This window comes from Sander lucioperca, chromosome 21, assembly GCF_008315115.2.
Source record: "Sander lucioperca isolate FBNREF2018 chromosome 21, SLUC_FBN_1.2, whole genome shotgun sequence".
Classification (NCBI taxonomy): Eukaryota; Metazoa; Chordata; class Actinopteri; order Perciformes; family Percidae; genus Sander; species Sander lucioperca.
This window is the reverse complement of record NC_050193.1, coordinates 28,452,908-28,462,677: the sequence shown is the minus strand read 5'-3', so window position 1 is coordinate 28,462,677 and position 9,770 is coordinate 28,452,908. Positions and strand designations below refer to the sequence as shown.

The window sequence follows — 9,770 nt, the reverse complement described above, 5'->3', positions numbered from 1 at the left end:
TCGCCACGGCTCCCAGCAGGCCTACCAGAGATACTTTGGCTCCCGAGCTCAACCCGAGAGACCGGCTGTGACTCGCCGGTACTAAACAGAAAATTTTCTGTCAGTCAAATCCAGAATTATCATTATCGTCTGGGAATGAATGCTCGTTCCTTCACTCCACATATCACGACTTTTTATATAATTTATGTGGTTGGTTTTGTGGCTTCTTCTGGATGTGAAATGAATCCGAGAAGAAAACAGTTTTTTTTTTATATAAACACAGAGGCATCCATTGTGCCTCCCAACCCATCATTACACACAAATTCATGGCTCATCTCTTGTGTAATCTCAGGATAACTTTTATCCACTATTATCAAACCTTCACAGCATTTGTGAGCTTCATGTGATATGCACGAATAAAGTGTTTGGCTAACTATCCACTAACCGTTTCTTACAGTATCCACGTATTTATCCAGGCCAGCACTGCTGTCAGTGATTATTTTCATTGCTTTAAAAAAAATGAATAAAATTCACTTTATTGGGGTTTGTCTTAATTCTGTTGATGCAATTTCTTTGCCATATGAGTGTGTGAGAACATTTTGTGTTTTGTGTCAGTGGCTGCAATGCATGGCAGATGTTGGAATGATAGTATCAGTCCAATTTCTGTGACTGCTCAAGCTAACATCACAGCTCCATGGGTTTTAAAGGCTACACCAAGAATATTGCAAATATATATTTCCTATATTTGTTTTAGAAGATTAACATAAAGGCGTATGAGAAACACCAGGGAAATGTGATTGATCTTTCAATTTAAATATGACATTATTACATTGTTCGTAATGCATAAGCAGCATTGTTTTGTGTCCTAGAAGGATTTTTTGTTCTGCTTTATATACGGTTAGCTAGTTTAGTCCAGTGGTTCACAACCTAGGGGCCGGGCCCCTCCAAAGGGTCGCAAGATAAATCTGAGGGGTCACGAGATGATAAGCAGGAAGTGCATTTACATGCAGTTAAAAAACCCAATATAAAACCTGAGTTCTCATACCCTGGTAAACTAGTTTATATCCACGACATTCCACTTCCGGGATTGCTCGGAAATTCTGGCGGCAACAGCTGAATTTCAATCTTTTCGGCCGGATGTCCGTTACCTTCCGCTTTTATTGTGTTGGTATTCTAACCTCCGGTGGATTTGTGAGGACTATGGTTAACTGCTCCTCAGATCTCTGCAGGGTAAATCCAGACAGCTAGCTAGACTATCTGTCCAATCTGAGTTTTCTGTTGCACGACTAAAACAACCTTTGAACGTACACACGTTCCACCAAAACAAGTTCCTTCCCGAGGCTATTTTGCAGAGGCACCGTGGCTCCGTCCACTGCTTAGTGCCGCCCAAGACGATTGTGATTGGTTTAAAGAAATGCCAATAAACCAGAGCATGTTTTTCTCCCATTCCAGAATGCTGTGTGTACTAGCCAGACCTTCCTCCGCAGCGCTGTGGAGGAAGGTCTGGCAATGCGAGACTACGGAATATGTGATTTAGCCTACCATATGTAAGATAGGTACACATCAACCATTTAGATTGTAATAACTTCCATTTGGTGTTAATAGACTGGGTCTGAGCCTTAAAACAAACCATTTTCCCATCAGCTTCACAAAGATTTCAAAATGTGTAGTTAAGATCTGGTTTCTTGTAATCTCAGGAGGAATCTGTGCAACGCTGCTGCTACAGACAGTCAAACAAACAAAGACAGCTCAGCAAGCAGTAGATCTCAGCATGGCACAGTCATACTGGATGTTGGGTTTTTTTCAGATTGCCACAAGGCAGCAGATGTACACAATTAAAGTTGTCCTGAGGTTGAATCCTTGAAGTTTGTCTCTGAAACGAAACAAGACACTCAAATTGACCCAGACAGTCAAATTACACCCCATATCATACTGTCAGAACCGGTCCAGAATCTAAACAAATCCAGTCAGAAAAAGCATCAAGACAGGACATTTTCATATCATCAATTTGGGAAGTTCTTAAGTTTTTGGCAATGTAATAATATGCTGTTTCTACACTGCATCAGGTACTGTAACCTGTCTAATTAACCAATAAAAAATAAAAAGATTTAGATGTTTAAAAAATTGTCAAAGATTACAGAAACAGTAGCAGTGGCGAGTAGTGTTTTAGTTAACATGCTCCGCTCCGCTGTATGAAGCGTTCTCCCCCTTTATTGGCAAACCACCCACTTGTTTTTATCATTTATGTCTTTCCACATTTTAAATCACCCTTCCACAAATCTTCAAACACAGTGGGTTTGTCTCTAAAAGTTGTTTCCTTTATGTAGGAAATCGCCGCGGTTTGCAATGAAAGAGAGGGCCCTCGGATGAAAATCATGTCCCATAATGTGGGCGGCGGTTTTTCCATTTCAGTTTGTATTACATGCTTTTCTCTGCTGTGTGTGCACTTAGTGACCTATATGTAGAAGTGTGTGGGTTCGCTGTAAAACTCTGACCTCTCCAGGCTGCCAGCTGGCATTGCATTCCTAAGAGTTGATTCAAAGTTTTCTTACTGACAGCAAGCAGTCCGCTGATGTGATTTCACATCCTTCTACATCTATTGTTAGTGTTTATTTAAGCATTTCTTCTTCATTTCTTTTACTGCTTTTCCTTCATCCCTATACAAAAAAAAAACTGTCACCCACATTAGTTTTTTCATCACCTAATACTCACCATTCAGGGGCGGAGCCTGACGTTGTAAACATTCGGGGCTCAGCCCAAACCTGAGGGTCCGGGGGGGCATGCTCCATTTACGGCAGCTATTTGCAATATTTTTCAAGCCATTTGATAATAGACTAAAAATGCCTAAAAATCTGTACTTCATTTTGGAAAAACATGATAGTTGCCCAGGACAATCATCCTGTAGAGCCGTGTTTCTCAAATGGGGGTACGCTTACCCCTAGGGGTACTTTGGAGTATTGCAAAGGGTACGTGAGATTTTTGCATAATGCTAATTTAAAGGTGCTGTAGGTAGGATTGCGAAGATCCAGGACTTTTAAATGTAGCATTGAAATGTTTTTCAGTTTTTCAGACTTATTTTCCAACCAAAAATGTTTTTCGCTGGTCAGGGGGTACTTGGCTTTAAAAAAAAAAAACTATTCAAACGGGGTACATTATTGAAAAAAGTTTGAAAAACCATTGCTGTAAAGAAAACATCCTATTTTGTATCTAACTGTTCTCTAGCTGTCTTCATCATTCTGAAACCACAAAATAACACATATTGAGGAATTACTCATTTTCACTCCTGCCACCTATAAAAGGTGCAAAAATTGCCTGATGTTACTATTTTTGAGCTTTGTCGGGTACAGTTAGTCCTGAACGCAGCAGCTCGGCTTTTAACTGGGACTAAAAAGCGTGACCACGTAACCCCAGTTCTAGCCTCGCTCCTCTGGTTTCCTAGCCTAGAAATCTAGACGCACCCTAGCGGCACCAAATGTAATTTGCAGCCAGGGGGTCTAGCAACTCTCCATTGGCTTGCGAGCTGGAAAAACCTAACTCTGGCCGGACCAATCACATTATGTATAGAGTCGGTGGGCGGGCTCATGGCTGCTGCTGCTGGCGAACAGCGGTCTTTGGAATCGGCTTTGGCCGCGACTCTGGAAGACTTGGAGTTAAGCTTTTCTTTGAGAAAAGAACAAAGAACGGCACTGAAGTCATTCTTAAAAAAGGAAGATGTGTTCGGAGTCTAAAGTTGAATCTATCAACTAGCTCTGCTACCTTCTTTGTTGCTCTGGTTGGTTGTACCGCTATCCTATTGCATGCAGAGGGAATTTGAAAGACAACCGTTTATCCCGCCCCCCAGATTGAGCCCTGCCAATGGGGAGTTCCCAGACCCAACATCTTGATGTGGGGCTGGCTTGTCAGGCTACTGGCTTCCTGTCCGTTTCAGGATTGATTTTTTAAATTATATTGCTTGTTTTGAAGATTTTAAATAGGTTGTCGATTATTTATCGGAGCTTTTACATGTCCACACACCTGTCAATGCACTGAGGTCTTCCAGTCAGATGCTCCTTGATGTCCCAGATCCAGGTTAACAAACAAAGGTGACCGAGCCTTTTCAGTGGCAGCTCCAAACCTCTGGAATAGTTTATCTTTTCATATAAGAACTGCTCGGACCGCTGAAACTTTCAAGTCCTTGCTTAAGACCCACTTCTATTTGTTGGCTTTGGATTCACGTTGAGCTTTGACACCTTGACCTTTTTCTACTGTTGGTTATTTTGTATTGTGTATTGTCTGTGTATATATTACCCATTTGGGTTTTTTTGAGCTTGTTAAGCACTTTGGTCAACTATGGTTGTTAAAACCTGCTATATAAATAAATTGAACTGAAATTGAACTGAACGTAAGCTAGGTTGGGTAGGAATTTGGCTTGTACGCCATTACTAATCTTAGAGTTCACAATTCAATAAATGGAGATATTGAGACTATTGAGAGTATCCTCACCAGTGCCATCACAGCGTGGTTTGGTAACTGCACTGCTTCAGAACGAAAGGCCCTGCAGCGGATTGTGAGGTTGGCTGAAAAGATCACTGGTGCCTCTCTTCCCTCCCTCTCTGACATCTACATCACCCACTGTCTACGCAAAGCCATAAGCATAGTTAAGGACACAACACACCCGTCCCATGCACTCTTCTCCTTACTGCCATCAGGTAAACTGCCCGCACCTCCAGAATGGGGAACAGCTTCTTCCCTCAAGCAGTCAGACTGTTGAACAACAAAACATGATGCACATTTTTCACACTGAACTGAAATCCACTCCTGCACTTTTTTCTGCTGCTAAATTCTATATATTCTACCTTCACCTCACTTAGAACAATCAGAGCTCTGTTACAACTCTACCTATGCCCTGTCTTTTGTTGTTTGTTGTCTGTTGTCTGTCCTGTCCCTTGTCTGTCTTAAATGCTCTACTTTAAGTATTAATTGCACTTTATGTATAGTCTATAATGTGTGGGCACTAAATGTCTCGAATGTCGTTTTTATATAATGTTGTTTTTATATATTTTAAATGTGTAACACCACTTGAGCCACGGTGAAACGTTGTTTCGTTTCACTAAATACAGTGTATATGGTTGAAATGACAATAAAACCCACTTGACTTGACTTGATATTTCCCTGTAAGAGAACTTTTTGCTCCATTGATTTGCCGACCCAGTCAGAGAAATGACACAAAGTTGAAGTTTTTTTAAAACCCTAAAAGATTTGGTTCTTTTGAGAAAACATTCAGGGCTGGAGGCCCAGAAGCCACCCCCTTTGCTTCGCCCCTGCCACCCTTTGGCAGCATACATTTACTTGCTGTGTGTCCATTTATGCAAACATAAACACACATAATTTGTTGTGGAGGTGTGTATCTCTGCATTCAGATGGGTGTGTGATACATGATTCCCTAACCAATCACATACCCAGGCCATAGCAAGGGCCACATGTATAAACAGAGTGGGCATTTATGTGTATAAGAGAAAGAGAGAGAGAGAAGAGTGACAGAGCTGTTGAAGTCTCCGGTCCTACTTGCTACCTGATTCTGCTGACGCTGAAGAAAAAAGAAGCTGAAAGATGAAGACTTTGGCCGTCCTGGTTCTCTGCTCCCTGGCTGTCGTCTGTCTGACTTCAGGTAGGAGCTGCACAACAGTATATGTTAGAAAAACTCTATTATAGTATGTTATTATATTATTTCAAGTATGCATTGCTCTGCAAAGAAAAGTTTAAAAACTGCTATTACTACTAAAGTTCTAGCCAACTGATTTGATGTTTTTTTACTGGCTTAAGTAAAGACAGATAGTTGCATTAAAAGAACTGAAAGAGTCACACTTCGTGTATTGAAAATAATGAACTAAATATTAGTTTGGAGCCATTTCATTGGCAATCAGCGTGTGACGCTGGGGGTGGAAAAGTTTATTTAAATGTGGCCTAATTGGTTCAGCTGTGTTGCGCACAGCAAGGTCACAGTTTTTTTTGACCGTGGTTACGTGTATGATAACGTGGTAAGATTAAAAGGATTATTATTTAGTTTTATAATTTTTCTGTTTACTTAAAATAAACGGATTTCCATATCCAACTTTAAGTTTGAACTCTTGGACAAGTAATTCATTGGCAATTGTTTGTTCAAAAACACGCATCTACACCGATGCCACACGTTAATTACCGAGCAAACAAAGGAACAACAGTGCGCCAACAGTATTATTTATATTTTTTCATTTCATTTTTTCATTCAAATTCATGTTTGACAGATGCCTCCACTGGCTCCCAGCCTGCTGACAACCCTGCTCAGGAGGGTAAGATCATGATTCAGCAATATTGTTTTTGACTGTATGATCATTATTACATTTCTATATACACTGTAAAAGAAAAAAAAAAAGAAGTAATTTTACGGAATTATTCCGTTTTATTTTACAGATTTTTCCTGTATTTTTTTTTTTTTTAAAACATGAAAATATCCAAAACATTACAAACATTGACCGTGAATTTGTATGTCTATGGTAAAAGAACATGAAAAACCTGTAACTGTGGAGGGGGGGGGGATCTAGTTTCAGTTTTCAGATTAAAAGACATACAAAATATTTATTTTTATTTAATAGATTGTTAGAACTGTTGAATTCAAGATTAATTAATACTGTAAATACATTTCTTTAATTAGATCAAATTAGTGAGGAAATTATTTTAACAGACGTAAAAAGTTTTCATGCAAAATTCAAGCTACAACCTGTATTTTAATTATGGACAGTTTATGTACAGTATTTTTTTACAAGAAAGCTATTTTCCAGTAGTTTTTAGAGTTGTTTTTGTTTTTACAGTGTAATATGTTGGAGTCAGTTTGACTCAAAGATGAATACTGAACTAGATGATTCCCACAGTCTGGCTTGAATGCATCTGAGGTTTCCAGAAAAAAAAAAACTATCATAATAAACACATTATTAGTTTAACATTTAGTTTAATACTAGTCGGATATCTTCAATAAATGTAGAATAAAGATAAAGACAGTTTAAAGTTATAGTGCGTAGTTTCTGTCTCCCCCCCATGAGGAATTCTAAGTAATGACAACAAAACTGTCGGCGCGTCCACATGATACAAGCCTTCCGTGATCGCACACCGCCCCCACCCCTCCTCCACACAGTTGCTAGTAGTCAAGGAGGACACGGAGGATTAAAAAACATGATGGACTCTTCAGAAGAGGTTATTATCTTCACTTGAGCTTCTGTGCGGGAAAGTCACCGGACGCCACAATCTTCTGAACATAATCACACTGAGAAATACAGAGAGAGTTGTGTGGAGCTGATAGTGGGTGGCAGTAGCTCAGTCCGTAGGGAGTTGGTTTGGGAACCGGAGTCCCAGTACGGACCAAAGTACAGAGTGTGGATTGGTAGCTGGAGAGATGCCAGTTCACCTCCTGGGCACTGCCAGGTGCTCTTGAGCAAGGCACAGTACCCCCCCAACCGCTCAGGGTGCTGGTCCAGCACTGGCAGCCCACTCACTCTGACATCTCTCCATTTGTGCATGAATAGGTCCTGAGAATGTGTGTGTATTTCAGGCCTGTGTGTAGTGATTTAAAAAAAAAAAAACGGAGTGTAAATTGTAATTTCCCCACTGGGGATCAATAAACAGTATAAATTAAATTAAATTAAAATTAAATTAGTCTTAATTAGCTTTGTAGCAACTCATTTTGCAGCGGCTTGAATGTAATGACGTTTATCAATGTCAAAAAGTTACGCACTAAAGCGTTAAACATATATTTCACTGCATGGATTCTAATTTACTTGCAGCCAGCCTCTGGATGTTTATTTTTTCAACACAAAACAGTTCTTGGTTTCTGCTGAGTTTCTATTAATGAGTTGGATCTTGCGCATGCATTTGATTTCGGTTGATCAATAGACATCTTGTGTATTTATGCTTTCATTTAAAAAGTGATGGTAACGATGATGTGCAGGTTTGTTTGTGGAGAGGGAGCAGGCCTCCACTGTGGTGAGGCAGAAGAGAGCTGCTGGAGAGTTAACCCTGACCCAGCTGGAGAGGTATTACATGTCACCTAATAGAACTATAATAACATGTACATGTACAGTATGCATGTTTATATCTAACGCAGTCCACTGATGTCCTAGTAGTAGGGATGTACCGATGCATTGTGAATCGGTTAAAAATGGAAATAAATGTGTAAAGATTCCAACCGGTTGACATAAAAAATGCATCGCGATGCAACTTTTAAGCATCCTAGGGCGTAATCTACTTTAGATTTCACTTGTTTGACTTCAGATGTCACTACATGATCTTAGTTTATTTATTTGAAGAGATTTTTTTCTATTAATTTAGTTATATTGATGTAGGATTTGTTTTAAAACTCTTATCATTCATTTTGTATTTAATTTTTGTTATGATAAAACACAATTTCAGTGTCACTTTTGAGACTCTCTCTCTCTCACTCTCTTTGTCACTCACTCTCTATGTTTGTCTCTCTCACTCTCTCTCTCACTTTCTCTCTACCTCTCTCTCTCTCACTCTCTCTCTCTTTGTCACTCACTCTATGTTTGTCTCTCTCTCTCACTCTCTCTCTCTCACTTTCTCTCTCCCTCTCTCTCTCTTTGTCATTCACTCTCTCTGTCTCTCTTTCTCTCTCTCTCTCTCTCTCTCTCCCTCTCTCTCTCTCTCTCTCTCTTTCTCACTCACTCACTCTCTCTCTCCCTCTCTCTCTCTCTTTCTCACGCTCTCTCTCTTTGTCACTCACTCACTCTCTCTCTCTCTCTCTCTTTGTCACGCTCTCTCTCTTTCTCTCACTTTCTCTCTCTCTCTCTCTCTCTCTCTCGCTCTCTCTCTCTCTCTCTCTTTCTCTCTCTCTCTCTCCCTCTCTCTCTCTCTCTTTCTCTCTCTCTCTCTCGCTCAATTTTTTCAATTTTTCAATTTACATTGCTTTATTGGCATGAGAAACATTGCTTATATTGCCAAAGCAGATAACACACATACTATAAATGAAAGGGAATTAACAATACCTGGCACAACATAACCTATAACATGAACACCAACTTAAACATAAAGTGATAAAGGCACGAGGAGTACAGTGGTACAGCCAAATCATTACACAACTTAGCACATTTTACAACTTTTCTCACAATCTAACTCTAACATATGTACATATTTACAGGAAGCTATTGATCTAGGTGGGTGTTTAGGTGTTACGAGTGGTGGTTTACTCCTGTGTGGTGTGTGTGTCTCTCTCTCTCCTCAGCCTGAGAGAAGTGTGTGAGACCAGCGAGCCTTGCGACGAAATGATGGACACGCAGGGAATCATCGCCGCCTACACCCACCACTACGGACCCATTCCCTATTAGAAGCCAAACCGCGACGACGGATTTTCTTTGCAGTTAAGCCACACACAAAATAAGCACGAGAAAACTTTTCCAAAAAAGTGTTTCAAAGTTTTGACAAACATTAAAAAGTGAGAGATGTGGGGTTACAGATGGAAGCAGATGTGTGAGAGGAATAATATGTGAATGTATTTTCCCATCCTGCATACAGACCTACACAATTCTCTCTATAATTCTATAATTGCTGTTTGCCTGTAGAGTAGTGCGATGAAATTAAAATACACATAAATCAAACTCTGCTGTGTGTGCTCTTTTATAACCTGTGACTCTGGATACATTATCATAACATTCACTTACTAATGCAACTGCTTTGACAAGTTGTGGTCACTAGATGTCCCTGTTGTTGAACAGAAGAATTAAATATAAAAGGTTTAGCTCAGAGATCTTCAACAGGGGGGGTCCTCA

The 9,770-nt window shown here is 40.0% G+C and overlaps 2 protein-coding genes across 5 annotated transcripts in view; both read left to right on the top strand.

The window, feature by feature from the left end:
- Window positions 1–533, top strand: part of LOC116065472 (matrix Gla protein) — a 3,223-nt gene extending 2,690 nt beyond the window's left edge. For all 4 annotated transcript variants that reach the window (XM_035997065.1, XM_031321023.2, XM_031321024.2 and 1 more), the window contains one exon: window positions 1–533. This exon is cut by the window's left edge and continues 72 nt beyond it. In XM_035997065.1, the coding sequence (XP_035852958.1) occupies window positions 1–85 (85 nt within the window). In that variant the 3' untranslated portion in view covers window positions 86–533.
- A 4,927-nt stretch (window positions 534–5,460) lies between these two features.
- LOC116065473 (bone gamma-carboxyglutamate (gla) protein) lies at window positions 5,461–9,599 on the top strand. The gene is made up of 5 exons (XM_035996639.1): window positions 5,461–5,509; window positions 5,551–5,626; window positions 6,243–6,287; window positions 7,937–8,021; window positions 9,227–9,599. The coding sequence occupies exons 2-5, from the start codon at window positions 5,569–5,571 to the stop codon at window positions 9,327–9,329; spliced, it is 291 nt and encodes a 96-aa protein (XP_035852532.1). The 5' UTR covers window positions 5,461–5,509; window positions 5,551–5,568; the 3' UTR covers window positions 9,330–9,599.
- Window positions 9,600–9,770: the final 171 nt, after the last annotated feature.

Coding starts and splice junctions, on each gene's coding strand:
- LOC116065473 (XM_035996639.1), top strand. CDS start 5,569: ATGAAGACTTTGGCCGTCCTGGTTCTCTGCTCCCTGGCTGTCGTCTGT. Junction 6,288..7,936: donor TGACAACCCTGCTCAGGAGG/GTAAGATCATGA, acceptor GATGATGTGCAG/GTTTGTTTGTGGAGAGGGAG. Junction 8,022..9,226: donor ACCCTGACCCAGCTGGAGAG/GTATTACATGTC, acceptor CTCTCTCCTCAG/CCTGAGAGAAGTGTGTGAGA.